The sequence below is a fragment of the Phacochoerus africanus genome, chromosome 8, assembly GCF_016906955.1.
Source record: "Phacochoerus africanus isolate WHEZ1 chromosome 8, ROS_Pafr_v1, whole genome shotgun sequence".
NCBI classification, from domain to species: domain Eukaryota; kingdom Metazoa; phylum Chordata; class Mammalia; order Artiodactyla; family Suidae; genus Phacochoerus; species Phacochoerus africanus.
In genome coordinates this window covers 138,329,467-138,345,833 of record NC_062551.1, presented here as the reverse complement: position 1 = coordinate 138,345,833, position 16,367 = coordinate 138,329,467, and the positions used below count along the sequence as shown (strand labels likewise).

Genomic DNA, 16,367 nt, shown 5'->3' with positions numbered 1-16,367 from the left:
ATAACAGACGTAAGAAGAAAAACAGTATGGGGTAGTATGGTGCTTTGGATTCCAATAGGTCTTGCTTTCCCTTAAAACTGTATAATTCTTTTGTTTGTTTGTTTGTTTTGTTTGTTTTGGCTTTTTAGGGCTGTACTGGCAGTATATGGAGGTTCCCAAGCTAGGGGTCAAATACCTATACCACAGCCACAGCAATTCAGGATCTGAGCTGCATCTGCACCTTATACCACAGATCATGGAAACGCTGGATCCTTAACCCACTGAGCAAGACCAGGGATCGAACCTGCATCCTCATGGATGCTAGTCAGATTTGTTTCCACTGAGCTATGACAGGAACTCCAACTATATAATTCTTAACTTTATTGTTCCTACTTCTTAAATGGTTCTTTTAATAGCAATTCCATGAGATTGTTGTGAGCATTGAGTGAGATATTTTTATTTAGCTTATAGCTTTTCACAAAGCACACATTTAAGAAATATTAGCTCCCTTTGACTTCTAATGCTTCATCCATATTGTCAAAAATCAAAGAGCAAGTGATAAAGTTGAGATCAGTGCAGGAGACTGTATAAACCCACGGTGGAAGTAGTTGGGAAACTAAGTGGAAATATATAACTGGACTAATAGTGGCTAAATAGGGTGGACCCTGTGTTAGAAGAAGTCTGAGAAAAATCATATGCTACTGGAGAGAGAATGTGTGTGTGTGTGTGTGTGTGTGTGTGTGTGTGTGTGTTGTAGAAATAGTAGCAATAGTAGTAATAGAAGCAGCAGTTGTAATAGTGATACATGAAATGTATAAAGCAAAATGGCTAATAACTACCACTTATTGAGCACTTACTCTGATGTACCAAGCATTGTCCTAAATGCTTTGCATGTATTAACTTAATTAGTGCAAGATGATTAAAGCAGACAAAGGAGATCAAAAAGAAACACAAATGCCATGAAGAAAAAGCAACACTTAAACACTTAGGAAATGAACAGAGAGTCACCTCTATAGAGGAACAATAAGAAGTTGGCAGAGAAGTAAGGATCAAGCATAGGGGAACAATAAGAACTTGGCAACTTGGCAGAGAGGTAATGATCAAACTGAAAGATGGTCATGTCCATTAATCTAAGGGAGGATAGGAGCTTAAAGAGAAGACAAATAGTAACAAAGTCTGGAGAAATGATAAAGTAAGGAAAATACTCACATATCACTTGGAATTGATAATTAGGAGGCCTCTGATGTCATTTTCCAGAGAAACTTCCCTCAAATGCTGAGGCCAGCCAGACTATAGTTGGGCTGAGGAGCGAATAGAAGGTGAGGATATGTGAACAAAAAGTGTAGAATGCTCTCAAGAGAAGGTTGCAAAGTTTAGGAGAGAGGGTGGTGGTTCGATGGGATGCAACTGAAACTGGCTATTGAAAGTTAGAACTGGAAATAACTGAAGAATATCAAATCTAAATCAACTACCATTATTAATATCTTTGGGATCATTTTGAATTCCTAAGGCATAAACTTGAGAAAACATTTTTTCCTCTATAGCTTTGCTAATACAGATTTTTCCACTAAATGGAAATATGTGTTATCTTCATGGTTCTGCTAACTGTAAGTCTGAATTATAAAGGTTAGATAAAGACATACAGAAGAGAAAACTGTAGCTTTAAACAAGCTATAAATCCTAAGTAAAACATCAGTGTAACTATGAAGGAAGACTCCAAAGAAGTCATAGGAAATGAGATATCACTTAAAGCAAAGAAAAACTTAATTTCAAAGTGTATGTATTTATTGAAAGTCTACTAGGTATAAGACATTGTGTTTAATTTTGGCAATTTCAACTCTGATTGATTGCCATTTTATTCCATGTAGAATTTACCTTACTCTGCTTTCTCTTCTATGGGACAGTTATTTCCTCTTGATAATGGTTATTTTTTTCCTTCTTCATCGCTGTCAATGATTTTCATAAATGAAATGGGGGGGATCAAATGGGACCAAGTCAACACATTAAAGTCATACTGTAGAAGGAAACATAAGCATGAACAATGAGGACCTTTGCTCCTGTAGGCATTATTTTTTAAGTCCCTAGAATTTTAAATGATAAGATCTGCCTGTTTTCATTAGGATTAAATTCCAGTGGCTCATGTGATAAATCTTTGTACCTGGAGTCAAAACTTCTTACACTCCATTGAGACAAGTTTAGAACATGAAGAAAAAAAAAAAGTAGTTTAAAATTTTATATAATAGTGCTTTAAACACAGTGATAATTAATGCAAAGATTGAGTTGTGAAGATAAATAGTATGAGCATATAAATAAATGATTAACATGGTAAAGTGTTTGTGGAAGGTTGAGAACCTGGGAACTGAGCTTGGGCTTAGGACTGGGTATGTTACAGGCAGAGAATGAGAACAGAGGCTTTCTAGGAAGAAAGAGAAGAAATGCATAAATGAGTGTTTAAATTATAACCTGGAAGTTGAAGGGACTCTTAATTGGAACTTTGAGAGAGCCAACTGGCAAATCTTTAAAGGGTAAGATATGAAGTAATTCCCTAGTATCAACGTAAAGAGCTCTGATCCATTTTTTTTGTGCTTATAAAACAACCACATAATGGTAGGCACTTTGGTGTGCTTATCTTTCCACCAGTAAAGTATACCAAGTTACTAGCCTATATTTGAATCTTGCTTCTTTAATAGTAATAATACTGATTTATATGTCAGTTATACAAATCTAAGTATGATAAAGTTCATTTCTTTAAAGAGTTTAAAGATTATTAGGGTATCTTCTCTATGATAAGACTTGTTTCTAGTGTACTATTTCACTAAGTAGTTTTGTTATTGTTTTGGTGGAAAAAAACAAAATCATATATTTTCTCAAAAAAAATTTTAGCACAGCAGAATTTTGTGTCCTGTGAAAATCGTAATGGGACAATATAGGTAAAACTCCCAATCACAGTAACTGGAGTGGAATAGGCACTTGGAATTTGCTAAAAGTTAATACGAAATAAATGATCAATAAATGTTTGTTCAGTTATTTAAAATTTTTATCATATAATTGAGTCCAAATTATTAATGTTTAAATTCCCTTATGATTGATAGTAGTTTTTGTTTTGTTTTGTTTTGTTTTGTTTTGTTTTGTTTTACTTTTTAAGGCCACACTCATGGCACGTGGAAGTTCCTAGGCTAGGAGTTGAATTGGAGCTGCAGCTGCCAGCCTACACACAGCCACAGCCACAGCAACACCAGATCCAGATTCGAGCTGTGTTTGCAACCTACACCACAGCTCACAGCAATGCCAGATCCTTAACCCGCTGAGTGAGGCCAGGGATCAAACCCAGATCCTCATGGATACTAGTTGGATTCGTTTCCACTGCACCACAATGGGAACTCCTATTCCTATTTTTTGACTGGAAATGCAATCCAATTCAACAATTATTTGGGTGCTTATTATATACTTAGCATAGTGGTAAATAAACTAGAATCGGTTTGTGACTTTGCTGGGGCTTCATGTAGTGGAAAGAAGGTGAAGTTGAACCCTCTTTCAGACTCTGGAGTAGGGAAAGCATGGTTAAAATGACTTAATAGGTATATATTCTAGCCCAAATATTAATATGTGTGCATTTGTCCTAGCCACATGACAGGCATATTTATATATCCCAGTACATTATAATCCCATAAGATTACTAAGAGATATACTCCACATGATGACTTGAAATATCAAAAGAATGAATAAATGCATTCAACCCATATAAGCAACCTGTGAAATTATTGAGATAATTCCTTTGTTCATTGTTCTCAATGGTTAAATATTTCCTTGAATTTTAAAATAAACTAAATAAGGCCTACTGTTCAATTATGACTCTGTGTGGTTTCATTAAAGTTTACATTTTGACAGTTTCTCTGAAGGCCAACACTTCATAATTAATGAATGTTCAGCCAAAAAAATTGACCTTATGAATGACTGGATAAGTGTGAACTTAGGAGGAAAAAATGCTTTGGACTATGTACTGAAGTCTGAGAGCTGTTATCTTTTAGAATGAAAGTTCTGGAACCATGCTTAAGAAATTGGTTCTATATGGTAATATTTAAGAGCCTTTGTTGCAATAAAAATTCATGCTGTCTACTTTATTTTATGCTATATTTAAAATAAGGGAAATTGTAAAAAGCTTCATTTACCTTGATCATTTGTGACATCCTTTAAAAGTACCTAAGATTGAACTCCCAGGCATGTGAAGTCTAAGATACCAGGCGTTTGATATAAATGGCTCCAGCATTCATTTCTAAGCTGAATCTACAAAGTTTCTACTGACAGAAGTCTTCCTCTTATCTGAGATAGAGTCAGTTAGTTCATTTACTTAAAGGTCAGTATTAATGAGATCAAGGTCACAGGAGGAACCTGATGGAAAGAAACTTTGAATTCAGAGAGACCTAAATTTGAATTCCAGTTCTGCTCTTACTAGTTGTATCACCTCAAAGAAGTTGCATAGCCTCCCTGAGACTCAGTTACTACACATTTAAAATGGGAGAGTAGCACCTATCTTTCTGCGTTTTAGAGTAAGACAGAGGCAGTCCACTTGTCATTTACACACTTAGGTCAGGGTCTCATGCGTAACATGCCCTCAATAAATGTTAATTGTGGTTTTAATTTTTCACTAGAAAAAACACCCTACTCTACACATTGTATATTCTACTGAACATTATTCAGCAATATCCAGATATCAGCAAAGGCATTGTTTTGGGAATGTACAGAAGCCTAAATATCTGCTCATTATATTTTTGGACCCACCAGAAATTTCAGCTGTTCCAACAAGAATTCCTTATCTCTTTATATGGCAGTTACAATCAGTTCTACTTCTACCCCAGTGATTGTGTTAATTGTGAGAATAATCATGTAAAGTAACATTGTTTTAGCTCATATCTGCTCAATAGATTGTGTATTGATACATGAATAAACAGACGATTGAATGAATGACCAATTTAAAACTATAGGACACTTGGAAACAAAACTTGAGACGAGAGACTAGAGATTCACTTCCCTGCCAGCACTGACTTGCTCCATGACTTTGAAAAATTTCCTGATTCATCTGATCTTCAATTTCTCCCTTTTTAAAACATAGTGGTTTGTTATTCAATGTCCATGACCCATAGTTCTGAAAGGCTATGATTTAGGCAAGAAGGGAACTTGACTTAGGAGGCAGTTTGTTTCTAGGAACAGAAGAGGTGGTGAAGTATATGTTCCTTGAGCTCCTAGAGCCCATCTTCATGTTCTCTCTTCTAAGTCTGATAGACTTTTGAATTTTTTTTCCAAATGTATATTATTTTACCAACTGAAGAATAGAGAATGCATTAGGAAAATTCACAGTGAAAATGGACACATCTGGAGGAAGTAATTTCAATCAGTTCTCCAGAGAAAAGAGGCTTTGGTAGGAGAAGAAATCAGAAGGGTCAGCAGATTTTTTGGCCATCTATGGCTTTCAATGAAGACAGTTGGCAATAGCTCCTGTAATTTTTTCACTTGTTCATTTATTAATTCATTCAACAAATTCTTGTTAAATGATTACTATTTGCAACATGCTATGGTAGAATTAGAAGGATGAATTGGATATACACCTTGTCCATAAAGAAGTTTCTCTTTAATAAGGATGATAAGGCATGTATGCAAAATTTTAAATTATTCTAAATGGCTTGAAACAAAGTTACATGAGATTTAAAAAATAGAAAGAGGAGTTCTTATCATGGCTCAGCAGAAACGAATCTGACTAGCATCCATGAGGATGCAGATTCCATCCCTGGCCTCACTCAGTGGGTTAAAGATCTGGCGTTGCCGTGAGCTATGGCGTAGGTTTCAGACTTGGCTCGGCTCCTGAATTGCTATGGCTGTGGTGTAGGCCAGTGGCTAGAGCTCTGATTTGACCCCTAGCCTGGGAACCTCCATATGGCGTGGGTGCAGCCCTAAAAAAAACAAAAAAGACATAAAATATAGGAAGACAATTTCAGTAAGTCGGTCAGCAATGAAAGGAGGGAAATTGAAGAAATCTTGGAGGAGAAGGCATTTAACTTGGGTTTAAACATCTGTAGATTGGGCAGAAAAGAACTTCTGACTGAGGAAATAATGTGAACAAAGACTTAGAAAAGTAGGAAATGGAGTGCAGTTTGATCACACAGTTGGATTTATGAAAGAGAGTAATGGGAAACACATTTCAAAGAATACCATGATATTGATAGGACCTTGGATGCCAGAGTAAGGGGTTTGTTTTCTATTTTCTATGCAACAGCAAGCTGTTGGAGATTTCAGAGGAGGGAGATGGAAGAAAATTGTGTTTTAGGGTGGTGACTCCTGAAAGAAGAGTTGTGCATTGTAGTTGTAAAATGAATTTGAGGGGCAGATGCCCCAGTGAATCTCTTAACTGCAGCTGTCTTTGTTGTCCAGGCTGCTGATGTGCTGTTGCAGCATGGAGCTAATGTCAACATTCAGGATGCAGTTTTCTTCACTCCATTACACATTGCAGCTTACTACGGGCATGAACAGGTAAGGCAAGACGGTAGGATTTCCAAAGCCTGGGGGATCACTTAAGTGCTCCAGGCTTTTCATGAACTGTACTAGCTTCAAAGAAAGGATATTTAAGATATCCTTTGAATTATTTTTGCCCTCTTCTTATCAGTTCCACCCTTGAGGAGCTTTTGTAGATCCACAGAAACATTGAAGCTACCGAATCATTCATTTTTACTGACTACTTTAGTGCACAAGGGAGGCAGTAGAGTATATAGGTGAGTGTGTAGCTATAGGGATCAGCCTGAATTGAAAAATTACTAGCTTTATGACCATGTGTAGCATACATAATATCACTGATCTTCAGTTTCTTTATTATAAAATGTAGAAAATATTAATGTTCCTACCTGATAGGTTTGCTTTTACTATGAGATGTTAAAGTGTTTGACAGACAGTAAATGATGTGATGATGTTAATGAGAGTAACAAAACAAACCATAAAGCCCATTCCAAAAGTCCTCTGAGAAAAGGTGACTTCAGAAACTGGGTTTTCTCTTTTCTAGTGACCTGGGATGTGGTCAGCTGAAAAATGTGTACCACAATATGTTCACATTCTAATCTGTGGAACCTGTGAATATTACCTTAAAAGATACTGCACAGGTGTGATCAAGTTAAGGATCTTGAAATGGGGATATTATCCTGGATTATCTAGATGGACCTGATGTAATCACAGGGGTCATATAATAGGGAGCAGGAAATCCAGGTGAGTAGCAGGAGATGTGTTAATGCAAGCAAGAGGTTACAGTGATGCAAGGAGCCACAAGCTGAGGAATGCAGGCGGCTAGTTGAAGCTGAAAAGGAGATGAAAGCCTCCAGAGAGAATGAAACATTCTGATAACTTGATTTTAGACTTCTGAGCTCCGGAACTATTAGAGAATAAAAATGTGCCTTTGTAATCCAATAATTTTGTGGTAATTTGCTACAGTGGCAATTGGAAACTAATATATGGAATAACATAAACTGAAAAAAATCACTAAATGTGCTTTAAATGAATAATTTTCTTTAGGTATATAGTTACATGACAGATACATATTTATAAAATTTGATAATCTCTAATGAAGTAATAATATGTATAGAATGCTTTAAAGTTTACAGTGTAGCTTCATTCAACAAATAATTTCATTTGACATTCATGACAACCTTACAAACTTAATGAGAGTTACCATGCGAGTAAACTCATGCGATGGACAGACAAGCACTGTGTTAAGACCTTTATGTAGATTTTTTTCTAATTTTGTCACAAATCTAAAATTAGCTGTTATTTGCCCACTTCTTCTCAGTGATACACATAGAAACTTACTCAGATCAGGAAACATACCAGAGTCATTTAGCTAATAAGTAGAAGAGCTGAAATATGTGTTCAGGTCTGTCTGATCCCAAAGCCCACATTCATTTTGTTATACCAAAGGGCCTCTCCTTGTCCCTCTTCTATCAATGAGAGAGATCATAAAGTCCAGGCCATTTACTTAGATGGTAGAACCAGAATTCAAGGCCAGGTGTTGTCATTCCAAAGTCCATTAATTTTTCAACCTTAACTTATGAAAGACAAAAATTTTTATATACTGCTTTCATTTAGCTATGCTCAAGGGACTCAATAGAACCAAATTAAGACAGAAATACAAATGTAATTGGATGACCAAAATTTAACTGTTCATTTGACATCCCATTTTCACTCTTCCTCATTTTATATCTCTAGATCTCTAGTCTTACTCAGTTATACAGCAGAATTATACCTTTTACCTTCATAGAGGTCATGCCATTGCACTGTCTGAGGATCCCAAGCCGAAAATCATACTTTTGTCTCTGTGCAGTTCTAGTCATTGTGCCTTTATTCCTTTGCTGGATGCCGTATGCCTGGACACTCTCAGACCTGGAAAGCGTGACCTATAGCCAGAGAAGATTGCTCATTTCACTGATGTGTTGTTACTCAGAGCACACTGGAGTGCACTGGAGAGCTGGGCAACTGAAAATGCTTTTGAAAGAACAGGGTCTAAAAGCTCAGGTGATGAAAAAATTCCATACTTTTCTGACTTCAGGTACAGACAGGATATACACAATGCACATTATTTGTAGAGTCATCTCTTTGACGATTAACCTCATCACCCAGCAGAAACATAAAAAGCTTCTCTGCATGTTGAGAGCTAAATTTGTTTACTTTCCCTGAATATATAGTCACATTCTTATAAAATTATGCTAAAATATGGATGGCCTTTTTATGATAAGGGACTCACTTTCTATGTGCACAGACAGCACATAAGTAATTTATGGATGCTATTGTCATTTGCTAAAAAATATGCTGACAGATGAACGGTACATTCGATATATTAATGTGCCATGTTCCTTGCTCTTTGTTTATTTACGTATTTTTAAGTGGAAGAGTAGATGTTTTGTACCAAGACCAATATTTCCTAGGTATATAGTAATAGTGCCTAATAGACAATCGATTTCAAAGACAGTTTAAATCTGTCCATTATAAAGACACACAATCAGAATTTATGGAGTCTGCGTAAGTGGAAATAGCTGCTTAGGAGTGCAGGGTTCCTGAGAGTAAATGTCTACTGTTCAGATTTCCCGTGAATTAAGTATTAGTCTGCCCATTAGCTGACAACTGGATAAAATACACATTTTCCACACTGATGCTACCACTTCTCCTATCATTCATTGAGTACCCAGGCACTTTTCTAAGTGCTTTACATGTAATAACTTACTTAGTCCTCACAACAACCCTTTGAGGTAGAACTGATAATCATTCCCATCTTAGCAGTGGAGAAACTGAATTTTCAAAAGCCAAATAATTTATTCAAGGTGACACAACAGATAAGTAGAAGCCTGATTTCAGAACCATTGTTCTTTACCCACTGCACTCAGTAGGAGGTTGCACCACATCCTACCCAGCTCATTTTTCACCTAGAATTTCTACCAAATATGGATCATATTCTTGAGAGGTTTCTGCCCAAGATATATTTATTTGCTGCCATAAAATAGTTTTAGAGCTTGAATTCACTTTTATGCTGATGCCTCAATGGTCACGACTTTTGAGGAGTCCTCTCATAATTGTTGTTTTAATGGCACATATTCATCCTAACTTGTCTCTTGGGATCACTGTGATGACTTTGGGAATTCCAAGAGGAAGCAGTGGCAAGTTTAGAGAAATTATTTGGAAGGTTCCTAAGTGGATATGTAAATAATTTGAAAGGATCCCATAGATTACCTGAAACAACCCCTGGAATACTTCTAAGTTGATTATTACTTCATGTCTCTTTGCCCTTTTGGACATGAAAAACAGCTAATTTGGGAAAATGCTGAGGGCCAGTGTGGCTATCTCCCATTTACTCAAAAATCCAAAAAAGATCCCAGAACCCCAATAGCAAGATGACCATTGGTGACCTATGCATGGAGTTGCTGTGAAAATCAAGAATCAAGCAAACACTGCTGGCTCTGGCCAGAGGAGACTTTAGAAAAGATCATTCAGAGAAGATTTTGGGTGACTTTAGAGTAGATTATTTATGGACAATGAAGATCTAACCCTGAAATTGCTCCAGCTTTATATTTCCTGTGAGGTGATAAAGTCATAAATTCCTGCTGTTAGGCCAGTTAAGTTAGGATGTTCTGTTACTGCTAGGCAAAAATTATTTAAGAGAAGGCCTTAATGACATGTCTTCTTCCATATTGCTGAAAGCATTGCATTATTGTTTGACATTTGACACTAATTTCAAATGAATGGACCTTTTAGGTAACACGCCTCCTTTTGAAATTTGGTGCTGATGTAAATGTAAGCGGTGAAGTTGGAGATAGGCCCCTCCACCTGGCATCTGCAAAAGGATTCTTTGATATTGCAAAACTCTTGGTAGAAGAAGGCAGCAAAGCAGACGGTAAGATTACGTTTAGAATTTTGCTGTCTTTTACTTTATGTGTACTTTTTTAGTTCTAATTTACTGATTTACTAAAAATAAACTTGAAGCTATTTGATCCTGTTCTCATATACTAATTTGTTCCACAAGTCATAATTTATTATTTTTAATATATTAATTAAACCTTTATGTTAATCCTTCTTTATATATTTTAGCTCAACTCTTAATGAATTAGGCATTGCAATAAAAGTAAAGGGTTTTCCTAAATTATTCCTACTTGTTATTCACTAATATTTTTTTAAATTGAGGCAAAAAATTTACATATAGCAGAATTCACAAATATTAAGTGAATATTGACTTAAAGGAATATTTGTTTAGGGATATACTCATGTAAAAGCCACACAGATCAAGATATAGTTAAATTTTCATCAGGAAAGTTAAACTCTGAAAAGTTCCTTTGTGCCTGCTTCTTAGTAAATAGCTTTCACCACCAAAGGCAATCAAAATTCTATTGCCAAGGGTTATTTTTTTCTGTTCTTAACATTGATGTAATTTTGTGACTACTTTCTTCTGATCAATAAGACAGTTTTGACGTTTATTCATGTTTGTTGCATAATGATAATTTGCCCTTTTTCATTACTGAAGATTGTATGAATTTTCCATAATTTTTTATGTGTTTATCCATTCTCCTTCTAATGGAAGTTTGAATGTCTCTAGTGTTCGCCTTTTGTGAATATAGCTGCCAGAAACATTCAATTTTTTGTGTATATGTGTATTAATAGTTCCAGAGTCAAAGGGTATGCACATGTTTAACTTTTTTTGAAATTTCAGACCATTTTCCAAAGCATTTGTACTGTTTTTCAGTCCCACAGCTATATATGAGAGTTCTAGTTGCTCCCCACATCCTCCCCAACTTTTGATAATAGCATTAGTTTTAATAGAAATAGAGTGTTATCAGGTTGGGAGGACAAAAGCTTTAGAATACACAGAAAGATTTTAGAGGCAGTTAATAGAATAGAATTTCCTGCAACTTTTCTTTAATTATAAAATGAATTTTTGAAAATTGATTAAAATTATTGAAGAGAGTTCTTTCTTTCTCTTATCTTTCTCACAAATTATTTTTTGACACAGATTCACTCAGAGTTACATCCTGTCGTTAAATTCTCTCAGGCATATCCAGCATTCTTCTTTTAACCCCCCCCCCTCACCCCAGGAGACCTAATTAAAAGCCAAGCTCTTAAGAAGTACTGGGCTTTGCAGCAGAAATGATGCATATTTCCAAAAGCGTAAGGTTGTCAGAGCTCTAAAACAGCCATTTCCTTGATCCAAAATTGAGATTGATACTCAGCCAGTACAGCTAATCAATGTTTTCATCTACTCATAAAGAAAACACAAAGGCTCCCAGAGACAACTATGGCAAGAGGCTAGAGCAGTTTCATTTCCATGTTGAAAACAGGACCATTCTATTTGAAAATGTTTGAGAAACATGGTTTGTATTGTTTTCTGAGCCAGTGTGCAATAAATCAGGAATTCCCTCTATAGCATTATCATAAACAACCTGTGTTGTCAGGATGCAAGAAATGTTGTTCCTTAGACCTTGTTTAAGCAGTCTCTTTGATTCTGTTGCTTTCAGATAGGCAGAGGTACACCTGTGTGAATCACTGAACACATAACTGTTTTTGAAACTGCCTCACTCTTCCAAGGGGTCAGGAACCATTCATATTTTCCCTTCTATTATTAGTGCCAACCTCAGTTTTTTATTCCTCTGCGCAACTCCAAAGCTCAGTGGTGTCAAAATGAGTGTCATTTATGATCAGCATGTCTCCAGGATCAAAGGACTCTTCTAAAAAGGCATTGAAATGTGTACTGCACCCGTATTCCCCGTACATACCAGCATCATATGATATGGTTTTTAACATTTTCTTTCTGACTCACCCAAGCACTACATGCATGCTACTCAATCATTTAAAAAAATCAAAAGACAACATGACTCAGATTTTTAAGTATTTTTATTTCTTTCCTATGCACACTTGATATTTAAGATATTGGTTTGCACTTCAACCAATGGAAAATAATAAACCATGAGATCTTTCCTGCTGATGGACACTGCACAAGATTTATTATCAGTTAGTTCACTTATTCCAAAATATAGATAAGCCTCCAGATGATTTATTTTGATCTGGACCTTGCCTGTGGTGAATGGACATAAGGGAAGAGTAAATGAATGACCCCAAAGGGAACACAATTTGAAATCTGGTATTTACAGTATGTTTCCATGGCAACAGAATGTCACAGATGAAAATAAATTCAGGTTACAAAATTAGCCAAAATGTAATTCTGAACTCATGTTCAGCATGTTTGGAAGGCTGACCCATTGAGTCACATATGTGGTCTTCTCCCTCGTACCTCTTAGGGCAATGACAAAGGAGAAATGTAATATTTATTGAGATTAAAAAAGTCAAAATATTGCTGGACTCCATAAGGAGAAAATATTAATACTGTTCTCACAAGTTATCATTTTGATAAAATTAAAAATAGAAAATTTTAAATTCAGAACCTATTAGTTTTTTGCAATCTGAATGTTAAATGCTCTAGTTCTCTTAACACAGAACTGGATATTAGAGAAAGTCACAAAAAATGTCTAGGGCATGGTCAGTAAAAAGAAGTAATTTATTTTAAAAAAATATATCTTGTCAGAACTATCACACAGATTTGTTACTGAAAATTTACTTGTTGAAGTTCCCGTCGTGGCTCAGTGGTTAATGAATCCGACTAGGAATCATGAGGTTGTGAGTTCGACCCCTGCCCTACTCAGTGGGTTAAGGATCCGGTGTTGCCGTGAGCTGTGGTGTAGTTCGCAGACATGGCTCGGATCCCAAGTTGCTGTGGCTGTGGCTCCGGTTAGACTCCTAGCCTGAGAACCTCCACATACCTCAGATGCAGCCCTAGAAAAGATAAAAAGACAGAAAAAAAAAAGAAAATTCATTTATGACACACTTGGAGTTGTTTTAGACAGCTAATGGGATGTGCTGACAGTGCTGGGTTAATGTGCAAATATTTATTTTATCTTTAAGATCCATAAGCAGAAATAAGAAAGATACCTATCTACCTATCCATTCATCCAATCTTTCTTTCAAAAGATATTACTGTACACATACTCTATTTTTAAAGTAGAGGACGAGTCACCAGATATTTTCCTAATAATGATTTACATGTATTGCTTTGCTTGAGATTCCTTCATTTAAATCTCTCAATAAGATGTTAAGTTAGAGAAGAGAGTTCCCATCATGGCTCAGCGGAAACGAATCTGACTAGCATCCATGAGGTTGATCCCTGGCCTTGCTCAGTGGGTTAAGGATCCGCTGTTGTTGTGACCTGTGGTGTAGTCACAAATGCAGTTTGCATCCCACGTTGCTGTGGCTGTGGTGTAGGCCGGCAGCTACAGCTCCGATTGGACCCCTAGCCTGGGAACCTCCATATGCCATGGGTGTGGCCCTAAAAAGACAAAAAGAAAAAAAGATATTAAGTTAGAACAAATAGAATATCCTTCATACATTTAGTTTTCCTCAGATAGCATAATATATACACTTTTTGTCTTTGCAAATTGGTCCAAGACAAAATAAAGAGATCATAAGAACTGAAGCAGAACTACAAGTGTGTATGTGTGTGTATACACACACACATACATAAATGTGTATATGTATATGTGTGAGAGAAAGAGAGACTCTGAGTTTGGTCCGGATTTCTCCTGGCTTATCACTTTGTTTCATATTTATATCTTCTTTGATGGGAAGAATGTATAGGCCACTGCAGGTAATTCACCAAGTAAATAATTTGCTTTGAAGCTCATTGATTGAACTAGAGAAGAATAATGTTGGGTAGAGCCAGGGATGGCCAAAGGAAAATTATAAAATAATGGAATATCGTGCTGTATTCTGCTTTACAATGTCCCCTCTGGACCTCAGGAACTCTTATGTGACCTCCTGATGCCTGGGCTCCCTACTGGTCTCAAGCATCGACTCATGGTATTGACTTTCCTTGGCTTCCAACAGAATGTGAACAAAGGAAAAGTATCCTAAAAAGGAAGATAATCAAAACAACTAGGAACATCCCTCTAAAGAAGTGTGGCCTTCTGAGCCACTCATTAATAGAAAAGATTCAAAGATTTATTTTTAAATAACAGTCTTGGGAGGACGAGTTCACTAACTTTGTTAAAGATTTCCCTTTGGCTTAAAATCTTGCAGGACAATAAAATAAGAATCACTGTTTACAAATATAGCGGCAGTAACGCCTAAATCAGTGTTTATTAAATATTAAATGAGGTTTACACTTGCATATTTTTAAATTAACTATTATATTGCCTTTCTTTTCCTTCTTATCCTTCATGGTTAAAAAAATCTTTTCCTTCAATTCTTTTGTCTCTATAGGTAATTTATATTATAGATATATATGGGAATGGATGGGGTTTGCTAAGGGGTATTATTGTTCGTTTTGAATAAAGCATCCTGTCCACATGGACAAAGTAATAAAATAATAAAGCAAATGGCTCTGAAACAATTGATCCAGTTATTTGTTTAAAAATTGTGCTAAAGCACATCCAGAGTTTAGCAGCATGGTATTCACTTAGTATTACTTCAGGCCTGTAATTACTGACTATTCAACTAGATTTTAAATTATTCAAGGGCATAGACTCTATGCATTTATAGCTTATTGTCCTTGAAACTTAGTGCATTTCTAACACGGAAATTAGTAAAAATGGAGAGTAGACATTTTTATTAAATGACTGATCTGTGACAGGCATCATGCTAGATACTTTCCAGAAATTATCTCCTTTAATCCTTCAGCATCCCTGATGCAACAATACTGTTACTATATCCAGTGTTACTGATAAGAAATCAAAATTTCAAATACCTAACGCAGTGCCTGGTGCATAAGGATCATTTAATACTTGCTGAGGAATGACTCCGTGTCAGTCTGGTGTTCTTACTTGCAATGTTGGAAACTAAGGCTTACTAATAAAAGCGTAAGAGGAACATACTGAAGGATATCACTTAATACACAGAATCGTCCCCAGGACAGCAAGAAAGCCAGGTTTGGAATTCTCACAGTGAAGAATGGTGTCCAAAATCACACCCCAAAACTAATCCTCTGCAGACATTGCCACCCTGCTAGGCACATACCTCAACTCTAGTGTTTCTGGCACTGACAATGCAGGGCATCCAGTCTGTGGCTGGAATCATCACTCTCACTGGAAATCATATGGAGATACTCCACTGCTGTTACTTTGCCAAGGTAGAATATACTCTGATTTGTGTGTTATCAGGTCTGATATCATGTGTTGATTAGAAGAACCTATAGATAAGTGTCCAACCAGGGCATGGTTAAAGGTGAAAGGGTCATTATTGAAAATTAATATGCTAGGATCTATTAACTCCAAGCTCCCAATCCTGGTATACTTTTTAATAATGACCCTTTCACCTTTAACTGTGCTCTGGTTGGACACTTATCTAAAGGCTCTTCCAATCAACACATGATGTCTAGTCACTTATGATGGAGCATGATAATGTGAGAAAAAAAAGAATGTATACATGTATGTGTAACTGGGTCACAATGCTATACAGTAGAAAAAAAATAATGTATTGGAGAAATAAAAAAAAAATTATGCTAGGATAACAAGCCTAGATTGGGACATATGGTCACCCCGTACTAATCCTGAGCCCTAACATAGAAGAGGCTTGGAAAGCATATTTCAGCTTCTATGATGGAATGTGATCTTGGCCTCTAGTCAGTACTTTCAGGATAGGAAATTCCCCAAATGTCAGCAGAGGTTATAAAGCTGGACTGGACAAAGAGAAGGTCAGATGCCCACTACTGAGTGAACAACTGAGTTTTCAATAACTGTCTCAGGTAATAATACAGTTAATGAAGTCTGCCTCACTCTAAAGCTTGTTGTCTTTTCATTATAACATGTTTTATGTCTCTGTTAAGGGTACAT

General features: G+C 36.2%; 1 protein-coding gene across 5 annotated transcripts in view; it reads left to right on the top strand.

The window, feature by feature from the left end:
• TNNI3K (TNNI3 interacting kinase) overlaps positions 1-16,367 on the top strand; it is a 278,366-nt gene that overhangs the window by 77,482 nt on the left and 184,517 nt on the right. For all 5 annotated transcript variants that reach the window (XM_047788640.1, XM_047788642.1, XM_047788639.1 and 2 more), the window contains 2 exons: positions 6,403-6,501; positions 10,255-10,393. In XM_047788640.1, coding sequence (XP_047644596.1) covers positions 6,403-6,501; positions 10,255-10,393 — 238 coding nt within the window. The remainder of the gene's footprint in view (positions 1-6,402; positions 6,502-10,254; positions 10,394-16,367) is intronic.